Raw genomic sequence first — 17,821 nt, 5'->3', positions numbered from 1 at the left:
TATTAGGTTGTTTATTTTTTAGTATTTTATTTCTATTCAGTATTTAAAAGTAAAGAAAAATCAATATATTATTTTTTCTATTTAGTAAAAAGTTTATAATAAGTCATAAAAAAGTAAAAAAAAAAACAAACAACAAATTGTTTTCAACAAAAAAAACCAAAAGAATAAACACCACGTTAGTATCGGTTGTCGATTTGGGTTTGGATTTTTTATTATTGTTGTTGCGTCTGCTTGAATTCATTGGATTTGGATTTTTTGGGCTTACTTGTATTTTTATTGGGTATTTTAGCATTGTGCTGAGAGCAGGAAGAGGCAAAGCAAATGGACAATGTATTGGTTGAAGGCAATCAGAGTACTTGAAGCAGAGAATGGGCAAAAGCAGATGAGAGGGAATGGGGATGGGAGGCTTCCTATATATTGTTGTAGGGAATGGCATTACACTTCAAACTCAACCAATCATGGAGCATCAACAAAATAGCAAATAAAAATCAAATTCAATATGAAAATAACCCAACTGTTTTGGAATATTGATGATCCTCAAAAACCTCCTTCACTCCTTCAAAAGTGGTTCCTTCTTGTCCTCCCATTGATCCAACCTCTCTAGAGCCTTTTCCACCTGCAAATTTAATTCAAATTTTTTTAAACAAGTTTTTTCAATTATTTCTTTCAATAAATATAAAATATGAAAACATCTAATTTTATAAATAAATAAAAAACTAAAAAAAAAAAAAGAAATTGAAATTCGACATCATTTGTCCCTAATTTTTTTTCTAGTTAAGCCCATGAACCGTAGACATGAGAGAGCCCTACTGGTCCATGCTTCCAATTAGAGTTATCAATGACCCTGATTGTGATAAATATCATGGTTATTTTTTGTTCCCAGAAAGAGATAAAAAGTAGAAATAAAGAAAAAAAAAGGCAAATAAAAATTAGATTTAAAACCAATAAATTATTTTTATATTTTACTTTAAATTCAGTTTACTTATTTAATTATTTTATATAAAAATTAAATAATTTAAAAGTATATAAATTGTTTATTAATTTTAATTATATTTGACTTTCTTTTATATATTTTTTTTCATGGTACTTTTCCGAACCAAACATGCTATGAGAGAATAGGGTTTAACTAAAAAAAAATGTGAGGTACTATAAATGTTTCTAATTTTACAAATATTAGCATATCCTATCATTATAAGTGCATCAAAAATTCAATTTGATAGTCTTGACATCGACTTACCTCTTTATTCCAATCGGTCCGAACCATAACCACAATTAGAATGATGGTTTGCATTAAGGTGCCACCTAGCAACCCTAACCAAATTCCCTACACATATATCATATGGTAGATGTTAGAGGATTAGTTCAATGCTCCATGTCTATATGAAATGATCAAACATATAGAAATGTGAAAATATGTGTACCTTTGCCCCATGTTTGAAGTAAAAACCAAGGAGAGAGCCGAGAGGCACTCCCACAATGTAATAGCAGCCCACATTTACATATGCCACAAAAGCTTGCCATCCACACCCGACAGCCACACCTTCCATGGTTTTACTTATTAAAATACATTGTGTAAAAAAAAAAGACACAAAAGGATACTTGTATGCTTTTGATAGCATTTTTAGTTGAAGGGTTTGTATCTACAGCCACCCTTTTGTTTCCATGAGGCAGTGCAGAGAAAGAAAACCAGACTTATTTTACTTTCTCAACATGGGGTTAGATTGGTCCATTTTTTATGAACATAATATAAACTATAGAAAATTTTCTTCTAAACTATTATTTAAAATAGTCTTTTTTATTTTCATTTTTCTTATTTAAAGTAGTTTAAAACCGCATTTTAAAAATGTGGTTTTTATAAAAATTAGAATTTTAATTTTGTATAAAAAAAAAATATAGGATCTGTTTGTTAACCATTTTCAAGAATTGTTTTCTGTTCTCTAAAACGAAAAAAAAAATAGGAATATGTATTTAACAACAAAAAAACTATTTTCTATTTTTTATTTTTAAAAAAAATATTTTCCAAAAACATCTTTTAATTTTTTTTTTTTTTTGTTTTCCCTAGTTTTTTAAAAGAATAATTATATAAATGCGTAGAGTGATTAAAAAAAAGTAATAAATATTTTAAAATATTAAAAATTGGTTAACAATATTTTAGATTATCAATCAGACTTTCATTTTACAAAATATTATAAAACTGCTTTTAAAAACTATTTTTTAAAACTATTTTTGAGAAGAGTTATCAAACATATCAAGACGTGATATCTAAATTTTGTGACGTAGTTTTAAATAATTTGTTTGAAACAAGGTTGTACTTTTAAGATAAGGTTTCTAAATCTATAATATTGAAGTTCGGTAAATGGACTATTTTAAACAATAATTTGAGAAAACAAGCGAAATATAGATATTTAAATGCCAAAATGTAAGGTTTGAATCAAATTAACTTTTTGTTAATTAATTATAAACAAAGATGAAAATATCGATAATAATGAATACATTAGTACTTTGATTTTACATAGATACATTTAATATATTGGTGGATATTTTGATACAAAATATCGATGACGTAAAAATTAATGAAAATTCTAAAAATATTAAGAAAAATTCTAAAAATATATATATAAGAAGTAAAAAATATACATTTTAAAGTTATTTTTTATAAAAAAAAAATGATATATATAATTTATCATATCTAATAATAATAACATCAACGTCCATAAAAAAATATAAATTTTATAAGTATACATTTATTATTAAGATGCATTATATATTATTTTATAATAATATTACAATAACATGCCTAATTTTAAAATATATTTAATATTAAAATTATGACACATTTTAATTTAAATTAGTCAATGATATCAAATAAATAATAATATATGTATAATTGTTTTTAAATATTTAATAAATATATAGATTATATAAAAGAGACCTATTAAGAAAATTATGTTTTTTTATTTTTAGTAATAAATTAAAGCAAATGTAAAAATAAAATAATTAGAATTAGTTCATTTAATAATCAAAAAATTAAAAAAAATCCAAAAATCATTGAAATATAGTAAAATATTTGGAAATATTGGTTAAATATTGATTGAAACATGAAAAATAAATAAAATATTAATAAAATATCCAAAAATATCGGTTGATGAATATATCTTCCCAAATTTCATATGAACATCCATGGATATTGAATATACCTTGGAAATGTATTCCAATATTTTAGACCTTCACCATGAGTTTACCTGAGAGGACTGGTTGAATACCATTGAGCATGAGGCTGATGGCCAAGAGTGGACACAGGCCGGAAACAGCTTGGGCCACAGCTTCCCCACCAGTGAAAGCATAGCTGATAACATTCCGAAGCACAAGCACCGCAACTGCAGCCACCACTGATATCAGGAAGGAGGTTAGAGTCACCACCAACACTGAAAACGCTGCTGATTTTGGGTGCCCAGCTCCAAGCTCATTCCCCACTCTCACACTGCCCATGACATATATATACATGTAACACAAGTATAAATTCACAAATTCTTTAATAAAAATGTAGGGTTTGTTTCTTAAAAAATAATGGGATAAATATAATAAAATATGGGCTGAATTTGTTAATCATAGTTAAAAAAAGGTTTTCTGTTTTTCAGAATAAAAAAAAATATATATATTTTCATCTTCTTACAAATAAAAAATAGAATATTTTCAGAAAATAAATTTTAATTATTTTTTAAAATAATGTTTAAAAAAATAATAAAATAAATATTAAAAATAAATTAAACACTCATATAAAATTTGTTTTTTTCAAATAAATTTTTGTTTTAGAAAATATCAGTGGTTGTTAAATTCTTTTAAGTGTTTTAAAATTTTGAAATAGTTATTTTTCAAATAAAAAGAAAGAAAAATAATAAAAAGTAAAAACTGACCTTGCAGCAGCATTGAATCCGACTGAAATCATGTAGACCCATCCAAGTATCGTCATGCTGCAATAATCATTAGACAAACTTGATCATGTTACTTTTTCTACTTTTCGAAAGGGGAAAGAAAAGTTTTCTATGAGAAAGAAAACTTTTTCTACTTTTCCCCCTTATCTCTACTTCTCATAGCCCTACCCTTCTCCAATGTTGCCCTTCACTCTCCACAAATTGAAAGGCCTCCCATTCATTGCACTAGCCCACCACCCCATGGAACATCACCATCATGAAATGCAACCATGGCCCCTTTGAAAACTATTTCCCTTACTAAAAGTCATACAACTCACTAATGCTCAAGAACTTATGAAGACCTCACAAATTGATGATTTCTAGCTTGTCTTAGTATGTGTCTTTTAACCTAAGGACTAATTTCTCTAAAACATTACACAAATGTTTGTATGTACGTAGCTTAAAATTTAGGAGTGGTAATTTTCTCGGGTCTTATGAATAATTATGTTAGGATTTTTATTTTTTTTTATAAGAATTTAAAAAAATAATAATAATTAAAATTTACCTTATATAAAATATGGTTAGTTAAGTTATAGTTGTGTCAATCTAATTCCAATCATGGGTTAATTCCTTTTAGTAAAACTATAGGATCCAAAAAGGCAGCTACCCTTTTGTTCTTAGCTCTTACCATATGGAGAGAGAATCCAAAGCCAATTCAGGATGATCAAGCAAGCCAGCCAGCAGAACAAGAACCTCAAAATACCAAGTCTCTAAGCACAGCATCAGTGCAGATGCAGCTGATAGCTTGAAGAATCCAGGCAACCCAGAGAAAGCTTTGACACTGAACCCGCCCCAAGTGTACTTACACCTCTCACTCTTCAATATGTAAAGGAACTGACCCACCACAACAACCCACCCTGAGAGGCTCAGGACCAGTGAAGAACCCAGCAACCCCAGCCCCATCTTGTACACGGCCAGCCAGCTCAACAGCAAGTGCACCAGCAGTGTTCCTGCTGATATGTATGCGCTTGGGGCCACTATGCTTTGGGCTTGTAGGAACTTCTGTATGGGAAAGCTTGCAGCGTATGCAAAGATTTGAGGAATGAGGCCGTAGACGAAGATGGCAGCTGCTGATGCGATTCTGGATGATTCCCCCAGCAAGATCAGAATAGGCTTGGAGAATATGTAGACGAAAGTGAGGAGGACCCCGGTTATAGTGAGGAGAACGGTGGATTTCTGGAGATAAATGCCTAGCATATCGAATTTTTTAGCTCCATATGCTTGCCCACACAGGGTCTCCACTGCACTCCCCATCCCTAGCTGTTGTCACCCACAATAAGGCATCGCGTAAGATGAATAGGTTTCGGTCGTGAAGTTTTTCAGTGGAAATATTTTCTAAAAGCGCTTTCTAAAAACACTGTGAAATGGATTCTTAATTTGTTAGTAACATACCAAGAGGCCGTAGGCAAAGATTTGGATTCCATTGTTGCCGAGAGAGGCTGCAGCGAGCTCAAGGTTACCGAGATGACCGACAAAGATTTGGGTGGCCATGGACATGACATAGCCGATCATGTAAACGAGGACGGCAGGGCCAGCAAGGTAGAAAAGTAACTTCAACTCAGTCCATGTGGCCAACCGGAGGCGCTCCGATAACCGCAACTGGGTGTTCGATAAAATGCTTTCTAGTTGTGCACTGGTCTCAGACCTTGTATCATCCGATTGCAGGGAAGATGAGAGTGGAGGGTCTGAATCGTCTGATTGTAAGATGGGCTTTTGGACGACCTCTGGAGAGGATTTCATAGCTGCTTTCTCTGAGTTGGTGAAGAGGAAAGAGTGAAGATTGAGTCGGAAGTGATCACATGTACTGGGTAGGGATTTAGGTTTGAAGGAAATGAAGGATGGTGAGAGCATATATATAGGCAATTAAAAAATATTTCTAACTTTTTATAATTTACATTTGTCTAAGCTATCTTTTAAACCAGAAGCTTTTTGGACAAACTTAATCAAACCACATGCAACGTGGTTTTAAAAATGGTTATATGATTTATAATTTAGTAAGCAATTTTTTTTTAATTAATAATATTCATAATTAAAATATTAAAATTTATAAATAGAAAACTTAAAATAGGTTGTTAAATATATAATAATATTCTGTCTTATGTCAAATCAAAATCTTTTATTTTGCATAATGAGTGACAAAAAAAATGAAGAAAACAAAATAACTCGAAATAATGTACCCTGTACCCCACCACTTGTGCCATGTGATATCACAATAATATCTCTTATTTCATATCATACTCAACTTCTATGCTACTTTTTCATGTCTTAGGACCCTTTTGGGATAGTTTTTTTTTTTAATTAATTATTATTATTATTTGAAATTTTGAAGTTGAAGCCAAAATTATTATTATAAAAAATTTATTAGATGCCAGAAAAACTTCTTATATAAGTCAAACTAAAGCTTTTACAAGAAACAACTAAACTCTTTTTTAAATGAACAAAATTCAACAAACAAACACAAAAATTCTTTTTAAAAATAAAAATAATCCAAATTACAAGATCTTTTTGGGAAATAAAGGTGATCCATTAGAACATAGCCATGTCTATTTTCAACTATGTTAATGGACACCCAAAAGTTCAAATTAGGGACCCAAAAATAAAAATAAAATATGGACACATGAATCACATGTACATGTAAACGTTGAAAATTGATATGATTAAAGGAGCCCTCCCTCCCCTTCTTCCAAGGGGGAAAGTTGTAAAGACAATCAATTTTGGGACAGCATCATAACCTTCTGAAGTGCATTTGATATTATAAGATTGAGAATGAAAGCTAATCACAATATCATATGGAAGAAAAAGAAATGAAGAGTGAGATTTGAGTTTCATATTAATGAAATTTTGATTCCGATTATAATATCAACACATGATTAACGGAGCAATCTTCTTCTTCCAAGGGGAAAAGTTGTGGAGGCAATCAATTTTGGGACACCAACCATATACCTTCTGGGGAATCAGGAGAAAGGGAACAAAATATCAATAGGACATGAATTTTATTACCAGTAGTTCGTTCTTTTTTCGTTGACAAAAACCAAGCATGCGAGGAAAAATAATTCCCTCCTTTTGAAGCATGCCTGCCTGCACACCTCAAATAAAGAAAAAAACCACCTCCATCCGGCAAAAGAAATTTCTTTTCCCCATTATTCAGACTTCATTCCCATCTCGCATTATACAATTTCAAGAGCTGGGCTCAATGGATTGAAACTGCTGAGCAAGAATGAAATCGTTTACTGTTTAATCAAATTCCGAATTACGTATGGGAGAATGCCTCCATGGTTGAAATAAGCCAACTCCACCTGAAAATGCAAGCCAAAGGGAGTTTCAACATTAAACCTCGTAGAAAGCTCACAAACCAGCTCTGGTATGGAAACAGAGCACTTAAATCACTATAATCAAAATCACTATAATCACCACGGAATGGGATGAAGAGATCACAGACTCTACTAAACAAAGAAAAAAATATTAAGGTTATGTTTGGTTCTCAAAAAATATTAAGGAAAGAAAAAAATACAAAGGAAAATGATTTTTTTATATTTAATTGTCCTATGAAAAATATAAAAGAAAATTAAAATTAATTAAAATTTTATGTATATTTAAATTATTTAATCTTTTTATTGATAAGTTAAAATAAACAAAATGAGTTTGAAGTAATAAATAAAAATAATTTATCGACTTTTAATCTATTTTTTATTTTTATTTTATTGATGAGTTAAAATAAACAAAGCACTTAAATCACTATAATCACCACGGAATGGGATGAAGAGATCACAGACACAATTGGCCTACATGATCTAATTAGGGTTGAATTGTTTCCACTTTGTTCTATATGTCTAGCTCCTCTAAACCGTACCAAGCAAAGAAAAAAATATTAAGGAAAATGACTTTCTCACGTTTGATTTTACTATAAAAATTTTGAGAGAAAATCAAATATAATTAAAATTAGTGAGAAACTTCCACATTTTCAAATTACTTAATTTTTATATAAAAGAGTTCCAATGAGTTAAATGAGTTTGAAATAACATTAAAAAATAATTTATTGACTTTAAATCTAATTTTTATTTTCTTTCTAATCTTATTCTCTACCTCACATTTTCCGAGAACCAAACATGGCTAAATTCTTTAACCAATCCAAGCACACCACAATCATTGGTAAACTGGACTCTTTACTCCATTATTTTTTGCATGTATCAATAATTCTGAATGTACATGGATTAAACCACATTACTTATTTTCATTTCATTTGGAGAAAATCATGATGAATTTTTATTTTTATTTTTGGTTTCTAAGAAAAATATCAAATTTCCTTATTCTTTAATAGCTGAAAATGTGTTGAGAATTTTCTTAAATCTATGTTGCATCTACTTTTCTGAAGCATCAAAAGATAAGCTTAACGAAATAAAGTGAGAAGTACCTCAGTGTCAAAGCGGGCAGTGCAGATGAAAGATTTTCCTGTGTTGGTCGTGACTGTAATATCTTGGCCAGGCCTTATCTCATCAATGTTACTTGGGAGGTCAATGGTATATCGTTCATGACCAGTCAATCCTAGTGTGTCAGCATCCTCACCAGGCTTGAAACAGAGTGGAATAATGCCCATTCCCACCAAGTTACTGCGATGAATCCTCTCAAAGCTTTTGGCAATCACTGCTTTGACTCCCTGTTACACACTAAAATTATTTAAAGGGACAAAAGAGAAAACAATTCAAAACAAAACCAAAAGAAAAGAAAGTGGCCATATACAAAATGCTTACCAATAGCATGGGACCCTTGGCAGCCCAATCTCGGGAGCTTCCACTTCCATATTCAGCTCCAGCCAAGATAATGGTGCCCTGATTAGCAGTCTTGTATTTCTGAAACAAAAGATTGATAGCTCATGTTTAATGATAAACAAGAAGATTCAGTTGGATAAATTGTCTGCAGTGAGAGAAATTAAGGCATTCATGAATCTCAAAATATTACTTCAGATCACAAGTCAATAGGTTTTGACAGAACGAAAAGCTTCCTAAACAATAAGAGACTGTTGAGATTCATACTAATAGAGACTCTAGTTTTCTCTACTATATGCAGAAAAAAGGGGTATTTTAAATTGATTGTCCAGGATCTTATGGTGTTGAATGACAAACTTCTGTATTTTTTTAAGTATCAAACATAACAAATCAACAGGTTGTTTCAGTCTTAAGAGAAATACAATCATATCATAGGGTAAGATTTAATTGCCTTGAGCAAAAGGTTATTCGCTAGAGGAAAAACAGTTCACATGAAAAGTGCAGATGGTTAATCAGGAACTTACCATTGCTGCATCAAACACAGAGAGTTTCTCTCCTGTAGGAACATGAATGGTCTTTGGGCCCACTTCCCCATTCAAGAGCTTGTTAACAAGGCGGATATTGGCAAAGGTTCCCCTTGCCATCACTTCATCATTGCCACGACGGCTGCCATAAGAGTTGAAGTCCTTGCGATCAACCCCACGCTCAAGGAGATACTTTGCAGCAGGACTGTCTTTATGGATGCTTCCAGCAGGTGAAATGTGATCTGTTGTAATACTGTCACCAAAGTTCAGCAAGCAGTAAGCATCCTTCACTCCATGGGCTCCAGGAGGATCCATGGTCATGTTCTTGAAATATGGGGGTTCATGAATGTAGGTTGATTTGGCATCCCATGAGTATAGGGTGTTAGCTGGAACTGATAAGTCATTCCACATTGAATTGCCTTTGGTGATAGCTTCATATGTACTTTTGAACATATTAGGCAACACACTGGATTGAACAACCTACATAGTACATCATTCCATGTTAATTGGATCATGGTCGCTATTAAGCTTTAGAACATAACAAATTCATTAATTCACAGGCTTAAGACTGTCTACCTACCTCTGCAATTTCTTCTGTAGATGGCCAGATATCCTTGAAGTATACACTCTTACCATCCTTCCCTGTTCCAATGGGCTCCTTCTCAAAGTCAATGTCAACCTGGAAAATGATTTGAAAAAATTGCAGATTGCAATGGGTTAAAGAAATTGTACTCTTTAAGTATAATACTTTTACAGCATATGTAATTTATGGATGGAATTTAACCATCCTTCTAAATTATAAATTCAATTATTAGAAAATTAAAAAAAGATTAAAAAGGACGAAAGAAAAAAAACCCAAAGAATCAGACATTTAACTATACATGGTGACTATCACAGGCATATTCTCAACTTTTGGCTGCACATTCTGCAGAATTTTCATGAAGTTGGAATATTGTGAAGTTAGGAATCGGGGAAGCTACAAAACCCACAGGTATAGAAAGTACATACCAACTAAACTGGATTCACTTTTAATGAGCATTCCATTAAATGATAATATCAAGGTCAGAATATTAGGGTACCCACTAAATGTAATTTGATATACACATATCAAATCGGATTCCCTTTTCATCCAAAAATCTGTTATTAAAGTCATCAGAAATCCACAAAATAACATCTTGAAAAACATTTGAAAGGCAAACAGGGTAAAGCCCAATTTGGAAGAGCTTCTTAAGCACTAGAAGTAGCATTTGAAGATCAAATGTAACTTTTGAAGATGTTTGAATGAAACTCTCAAAATGTGGGCTATACTTGCCAACATGATTTATTCACACTTTGAAAAAGAAGGGAGACTGCTACTTTTTCTCAAACATGGTGTGGGAAGCAGATTTTTTCCAATTATTTCTGCTTCTACTTCTACTACTGAAAGCAAAAGTTAAAAGCAATCTCAAACAGACACTAAGAGTGGATTTTCTATTCACCAATTCACATGTCTTTCAGAAATGTTGATCAAACATTTATCATTGGACATTCATCTTGTTTGGCAGGATGGATGATTGACACAATGCAATATTCCCTCCCCCCACCACTAAAAAACCCTAATTAAGAAAATCTGAGATAGAAATTCCAAATTCTAACTCACATTCCAGATGGACAGAGCTAATTTTATGTGAAAAAATGAAGCGCATAAATGGTATCCTAGTTGTGGTTCACACCAGCATGTAATTCCAAGCACCCATTCTATTCAATTCCCAATGTTGCATCAGGCTCTTTTTTTTTGTTTTTTAATCTTACTGTGAATATTTAATAGATTCTTTGAAATACTGACTACATATAGACAACATCTATGACTTATTTTTAGTATATACCGTGCCAGCAAGGGCGTATGCAACCACCAATGGAGGCGAAGCAAGGTAGTTAGCTCTTGTCAAGGGATGAACACGACCCTCAAAATTTCGGTTCCCAGAGAGCACGGCTGCTGCAACAATGTCTGCAAAGGAGAGCTAGAACAAATTAGATGAACTACAGAAGGTTATCCTGCAAAAGAGTAAAGGAAAATCTGAAAGTTGCAAAACTTATTCAACAATGATTATGCCAAAGCTTAATTGATAAATTTATATAATATTAATCATGAAGCCTTAAAAATTAGAATCACAATACCATTTTCTGTAATCGCAGAAGCAACTGATTCATCTATTTCCCCTGAATTTCCAATACATGTTGTGCAGCCATAACCAACAATATGGAAGCCCTGCTGATTTAAGTACTTTTGCAGCCCACTGCATCAAGCAAATCCAAATTCAAACTCCCTTTTTGTTATCGCTTTGCCATGTAAATGAATGAATGTAAAATTGAAGCAGGGAAGTTCAAAGGAAATTTTTATATAGATAGCAAGAAATACCTCTGGAGTAAATATTTTGTAACAACTCCCGAGCCTGGGGCAAGACTTGTTTTTATCCATGGTTTAACCTGGAGAATGATTGTTTTACAAAAACATTAAAAGAATATCCAGGCCTATGAATATTTTTCTAACACAAGCAGACCATTTTGAATGGGGATACTTCTTTTCTTAGGAAAGGAGTGAGAGTGGGCAGGGATTAGTCTGAGATACACAATATATTCAACCATGGCTAACCTCTAAACCGAGTTCACAAGCCTTTTTTGCAACAAGAGCAGCCCCAAGCATGACACTTGGGTTTGATGTATTTGTACAGCTTGTGATAGCAGCAATCACAACACTTCCATGCTTGAGCTCTGCAGGTTGCCCATGGAAAGAAAATTTGGCCACTTTGTCCTGTGCCTCCTTTGGTACAGCAAAGCCCTGCATTATAGTTGAACATTTAGAACTTTGGGTACAAAATTCACAGAAAAAGCAATCATAAAATAAACACACATGATTGAAATCACAACTACAAACTTAATTACAGGTGCGTTATCATCCCATTGGTTCTATTCAATAACAGAGCCAGTTTAGAGTTTGGGGGGGAGGGGGGAGGGGGGTGGGTGCGGTGGTGGGGTAGGGGCAGTTGGGGCAGTTGGGGCTCTCTACAAGAGGCCAAGGCTCCATCACAGCTCAATGTAAGATTTTTTTTTTTTTCCCCCTCAATTTTTGAGCATAGGCATGTGCCCCCTCTAAGCCTCAGCTGGCTCCGCCACTGGTTCTATTGTCATTAATGGTATACGCAGCAAATAAGAGATTAGTATCAAAGTGGTTCTTCAAGTTGTCACAAAATAATTGACAGGCAACTGCTTAAATGAAAACAAATTTCAAACCGCAGAATGAGAGCATCAAACCACAACATATTAAAAGGGAACAACATAAGGGGAAAATGCAATATACATAAATGTTATTACTCACTTTAAATCCAACTTTGTTGTCAAGACAAGAATGCCAATCTACTTTCATTTCTTTCAAAGTAACCCGATCATGAGGCCTGACAAGAATAGCAGTAATAGTTAGAATTCAAGGAATTTATCAAGAAAAATTAAATATAAACCAAAAAATCAAAAATCAACTAAGCAGAATTCATTTTGTGGAAGTATGTACGAGCACAAAAGCACACCTCTTTGGTCCTGAGACACAAGGTTCAACATTCACAAGGTCCAATTCCAGATAAGACGAGTATGCTCTTTCTTGTTGAGGCTGAAATCACGGTGGGAAAAGTTTAATATCTAGATCTTAGCACATCTTGGCTACTTCGACTGAACACTAAAAAATGAAAAAACAAGAAAAGCAGTTTTACCTCATTATGGTCAACGAACATTTTATTTGCACGCAGATATGCTTCTATCAATGCCACCTATTTTAATGGAGAAGAAACTCAACTCATGGTATAAAAAATTTTTGACCTACGAGCAACTATATATCAGGAAGTTAAAATACTCACAGTCTCATCACTTCTTCCAGTTAATTTGAGATATTGTAAAGTGACACGATCTACAGGAAAGAAGCCCATTGTTGCACCATATTCAGGAGACATATTGGCAATAGTGGCCCTGTCTGCTAATGATAGTTCTGCCATACCATCCCCTGCAGGCAAATACAAATATTAAAACCTTAATCTAACTAGGGCAGAAGTATGCCAATTGAAGATCAATTGAATCAGCTTCATGAGCATTAAAATACCATAGAACTCAACAAATTTGCCAACAACACCATGCTTCCTCAGCATCTGTGTCACAGTTAAGACCAAGTCGGTAGCTGTGACACCATTGCGCAATTTTCCAGTTAATTTGAAACCAACAACACCAGGTAACACCATGCTCATGGGCTGTCAATATTGAAGAATAGAGACCATTAGAAACAGTAGTCATAAAAATTCATCGACACGTGTTCAAGAGCACATGCATGAGAAGTTGATGGATTTGGTAGAAATAAATTATAACACAAGAAATAATTGGATTTATGAAGGGATTGAAACTATTTTGAAGCCCATACAACATACTATGTTATATGGTCAAACTATACATCTATATGAAAGTGTAACTATAGATGCCAAAGAAAACCAATAATAATAAGAAACTAAACATATATGAGGATCATATGGTGATGAATTATACATACATGTTCTCAAACAAGCATGCAATTTTCAAGGAAATCAAAATAACAGATATGCAAGTACAGACAAAGGGAGTACTTATGATAATAAAACCATAAATAAATAAAATTAAGAGATCAAAAAATGAAAAAAGGAGAAAAACGAACTACTTAAGAATGCACCGTGCAATATAAACTGCTAGACACAAGATCATTTCATTGCAATTGTATGTAATATAAAATTAAAAAAAAAAATTGGGCATTCACATTATGTAGGCCTCACTGAAAATGTCTATCACTAAGCATAGATACATGCACATCCTTTCAGTTCAGTTATCCATAGAGGGGGAGAAATTGAATAGGATATTGTCCATAGAATGAGCATAGAACAGATGAAATAGAGGTGGCTCTTCCAGAATGCTAAGTAAACAGCATAAAACTATAGAGCTGAAAAGGAAGCTTAATATGACAACTGTAAGATCAACCATGCTTTATTGGAACAGAATGTTGGATCATACTTTCTGACACAGAATGTTGGCCCTTAAGGAAAAACATTCTCATAGAGAGCATGGCTGAAATATGGATAATGAGATGGATGACAGGTAACAAATGGCAGAGTTGGAGACAGACACATCTATGAGATGTTGGTGGAGGCAAGATGAAAGGAAATCAAGTGAGATGGTTTGGACAACTCAAATGAAGACTAGTACTTGTGCCAATAAGAAGTGATATGGTAAAAGGGACAAGACAAACGTACACTTTCCTATGATTCAACAGAAAATGGCCCTAGATAGAGCAGAATAGTGAAATAGAACATCATTAGCCAAACCCATACTGTGCAGATATAGGACTTCGTAGGGTTGAATTATGCTGTTGATTCAATTCAAGGCATAATAAGTTTCTTTAGGAAATATAGTGGAGATTTTGATACTAAATAACACAAAATCATGAAGTTCAGATCTTGGGACTGGAAAAACATTTATCACTGTAACAAGATTAATTACCTGGCCAAGCATTGCTGCCTCCGCTTCAATACCTCCAACTCCCCAGCCAGCAACTCCTAACCCATCAATCATAGTTGTATGGGAATCAGTCCCGACCACACTATCAGGGTAGAGCAAGCCATCTGCATTGAAAACAACTCGTCCAAGATATTCCAGATTAACCTGAAATTTCATCATGTCAGCTTAACCCGTGCCAAATCCATCAAAGATAAACGCTATGTAAAAATTCAAAGAAATCTGAAACACAAGTTCATTCTACTTGTATAAGATATCAATATAGTAAAAAATATAAATAATACAGGGAAAAAAAAGGAAAAATAACATCAGTACACTACAGTAGCTCTGTAACAATGAAATAGACATCAAGCAAACATATCAAAGAGTTGCTATATGATCTTGTGACTCTGTTTCAAAACCCCATTACCTGATGCACAATCCCAGAACCAGGGGGAACAACAAGCATGTTATGGAAAGCAGTAGATCCCCATTTAAGAAAAGCAAATCTCTCCTTGTTTCTCTGGAATTCAAGCTCCATATTTGCCTGCACTGCATTTTCTGACCTTGCTACATCAACTTGAACTGAATGATCAACAACAAGATCAACAGGAACCTGCATGCAACATGAATTTTTAGAACAGTACATTTCAAAGAAATGTTAACAAAGAAAAACCCAGTATAAATGATGATGATAGTGCAACATAATTACCATGTCAAGAAAACAAGTTTCATTACAAACTAATAATACATATAACAAAGTGAAACATTAAGTATATGCAACAGGATATATAGAAACAGTTATTCAAGTTCAAAAGCATCTGTCTGCATGTTACTAAGCTAAAATACAAAATCCTTTAGTTTGACAAAGCAAATGATTTTCAAATTCAATCAACTTTGCTGACACTTATTTCTACACAACCATTTACATGCAGAGATGAAAATGACACGCACCAGAGGATTGATCTTGTTAGAATCACTGCCAAGCTTGTTCATTGCATCTCGCATACAAGCAAGGTCAACGACAGCTGGTACACCTGTAAAATCCTGGCAACAGAATAGAAGTTTGAGAACTCTGAGATCTGCTTATTATGATAATTTTACTCTGTGGACTCCTGATAATACCTGCAAGATAACACGAGCAGGCTTGAAGGGAATTTCAACTTGCTTTGGAGAAGTATTTTCCCAGTCGATGATCTTCTCAACATCTTCCTTAGTGACTTGGAAGTTGTCGCAATTACGAATTGCAGATTCCAGAAGGATCCTTATGGAATATGGCAACTTATCTACATGGGACACATAGAACAAAAACAACGTTGTCTTATTACATGGGACATCATTCAAATGTTCTGCAACTAGGTGTTCTCATCTTAACAATCCTTGTAACAATTTCTAAAGGCTTACCAACTCTTGGGTCATTTAGAGCAGGCAGGCTATAGTACTTTCCGAACTCCCCTCCGCTAGCCTTGGGAAGACCAGTCAAGATTCCTTTAAATGCATTTTCTGGAGCTGAAACCATGCAAATAAACAATCAAAATGAACATCACTTCTATAAACACAAGCTGACGTCATTTTTCCAGAGTATCAAGCTGGTATTTTACAGAAAGAAACACTTCGATGAGAAAATCAAACATTCAAAAACCCTCCAACAGTATTGGAAATCCTCAAAACCCACACACACACACAAAACACGCACACAAATTCAAACCTTCATTTCCCAACCATTTCCTCTATTTCCACAGCTGCCTAACAGACAATCCCGATCAAACCAACAGCCCAAACAACACAGAATCCTCCAACATTATTGGAAACCTCAAAACAACAACAAAAAAATAAACACGGACACAAAATGGGAGCCGTCATTTCCCAACCCTTTCCTCCATTCCCTACAAAAGCAAACGGAGACTCCCCAAACAAGCCAATCCAAACTCCATCAAATCCAACAAAACACATCCAACTCCACAAACCAATAGCACGTACCCATCGTAGCGATCCTCCGCTGGAACTGCTCAACCACCGGAACCGCCGCACCGATCTGAGCCCGTAGACTCATCGGAGGCCTGAAATTGACAGACCGAAGAGATCGAAATGCAGAAGACGAAAAGCGAAGAGAACGGCACGCGAGGGAGGAAGAGGAGAGAGGATTGGAAGAGATTGCTCTCGAGAGAGAAACTCTAGAGAGAGAAGAGGAGAAGTGAGCCCTAGAAGCTCTGAGCAAAGAAGAAGATAACGATGAAGCAGTTATATACATGACGATTGGCACATCAAAACGAGCAAGAAGATAAGGATCTCGCAGAGAAACAAAACTGGAGCTCCCAAACAATCGAGTAATGGAGGAGTAACGGTCCGTCCGCTTATGGCTTCTTCTGCTATGATCAACGCCCTGCGAAAGTGGGAGAGAGAGGCGTGTGGCGACCTTGAGAGGTGTGCCCGTTGTGCTGATGTTTCGGCAAGTTATATATAGAAAAAATACACAGAAAAAGGGTTATTTGATTAAAAGGTTATTCAAACCAATTTTGAAAATCTAACCTTTTTTATTTTCTTTTTTATTTTTTTTACTTGACATTTGTATAAAAATGTACCTTTTTTTATATATATAAATAACTCTTTCTTTCTATAAATATTATTGTATTTACAAAATATTCATCAAAACCTTAAAGTTATAACAAAAATAGACCTATTAATATTTTTAAAAAATCTAAATTTAGAAAAAAAAATTAAAAATTATTTTTAAGGTATATATATATATAAATTATAAATAAAATTTTAAAACAAACAAAATATTTTGTAAAATCTATTCAACATTTCTACTTATTTTTCATTTTTTATTTAGCTTCATCATTTTTTCCTTATACATATACTACTTTAACTTATTTTTTTATGCAAAAGGTCTCGTTTTATTATAATTTTTCTAATAAAATTAATTAAATTTTTTTTATCATTTCGATTTTGTATTTAAAATTTTATCAAACAATTTCTTAGATATTGTGTTCTAAGGGAGTTTAATGGTGTGATCCTAAGTTATTGGATG

General features: G+C 33.5%; 2 protein-coding genes across 2 annotated transcripts; both read right to left on the bottom strand.

Annotated features, from left to right (window-relative positions):
- Positions 1-310: 310 nt before the first annotated feature.
- LOC100251658 (protein DETOXIFICATION 40) lies at positions 311-5,827 on the bottom strand. The gene is made up of 7 exons (XM_002279240.4): positions 5,364-5,827; positions 4,600-5,231; positions 3,915-3,971; positions 3,243-3,481; positions 1,422-1,540; positions 1,238-1,324; positions 311-616 (listed from the first exon to the last, which is right to left on the bottom strand). The coding sequence occupies exons 1-7, from the start codon at positions 5,820-5,822 to the stop codon at positions 551-553; spliced, it is 1,659 nt and encodes a 552-aa protein (XP_002279276.3). The 5' UTR covers positions 5,823-5,827; the 3' UTR covers positions 311-550.
- A 1,120-nt stretch (positions 5,828-6,947) lies between these two features.
- Positions 6,948-17,234, bottom strand: LOC100256776 (aconitate hydratase, cytoplasmic). Its single transcript, XM_002279224.5, has 20 exons — positions 16,771-17,234; positions 16,195-16,299; positions 15,916-16,076; positions 15,745-15,837; positions 15,221-15,406; positions 14,797-14,958; positions 13,382-13,526; positions 13,143-13,285; positions 12,999-13,055; positions 12,819-12,898; positions 12,614-12,689; positions 11,891-12,076; positions 11,657-11,724; positions 11,416-11,534; positions 11,124-11,245; positions 9,839-9,937; positions 9,259-9,738; positions 8,720-8,818; positions 8,383-8,625; positions 6,948-7,267 (listed from the first exon to the last, which is right to left on the bottom strand). Exons 1-20 carry the CDS (start codon positions 17,039-17,041, stop codon positions 7,199-7,201), a joined length of 2,964 nt encoding a protein of 987 aa, XP_002279260.1. The 5' UTR covers positions 17,042-17,234; the 3' UTR covers positions 6,948-7,198.
- Positions 17,235-17,821: the final 587 nt, after the last annotated feature.

The sequence above is a fragment of the Vitis vinifera genome, chromosome 12, assembly GCF_030704535.1.
Source record: "Vitis vinifera cultivar Pinot Noir 40024 chromosome 12, ASM3070453v1".
NCBI lineage: Eukaryota > Viridiplantae > Streptophyta > Magnoliopsida > Vitales > Vitaceae > Vitis > Vitis vinifera.
Note: the sequence above shows the minus strand (reverse complement) of the source record. Positions and strands in the feature narration are given on the sequence as shown.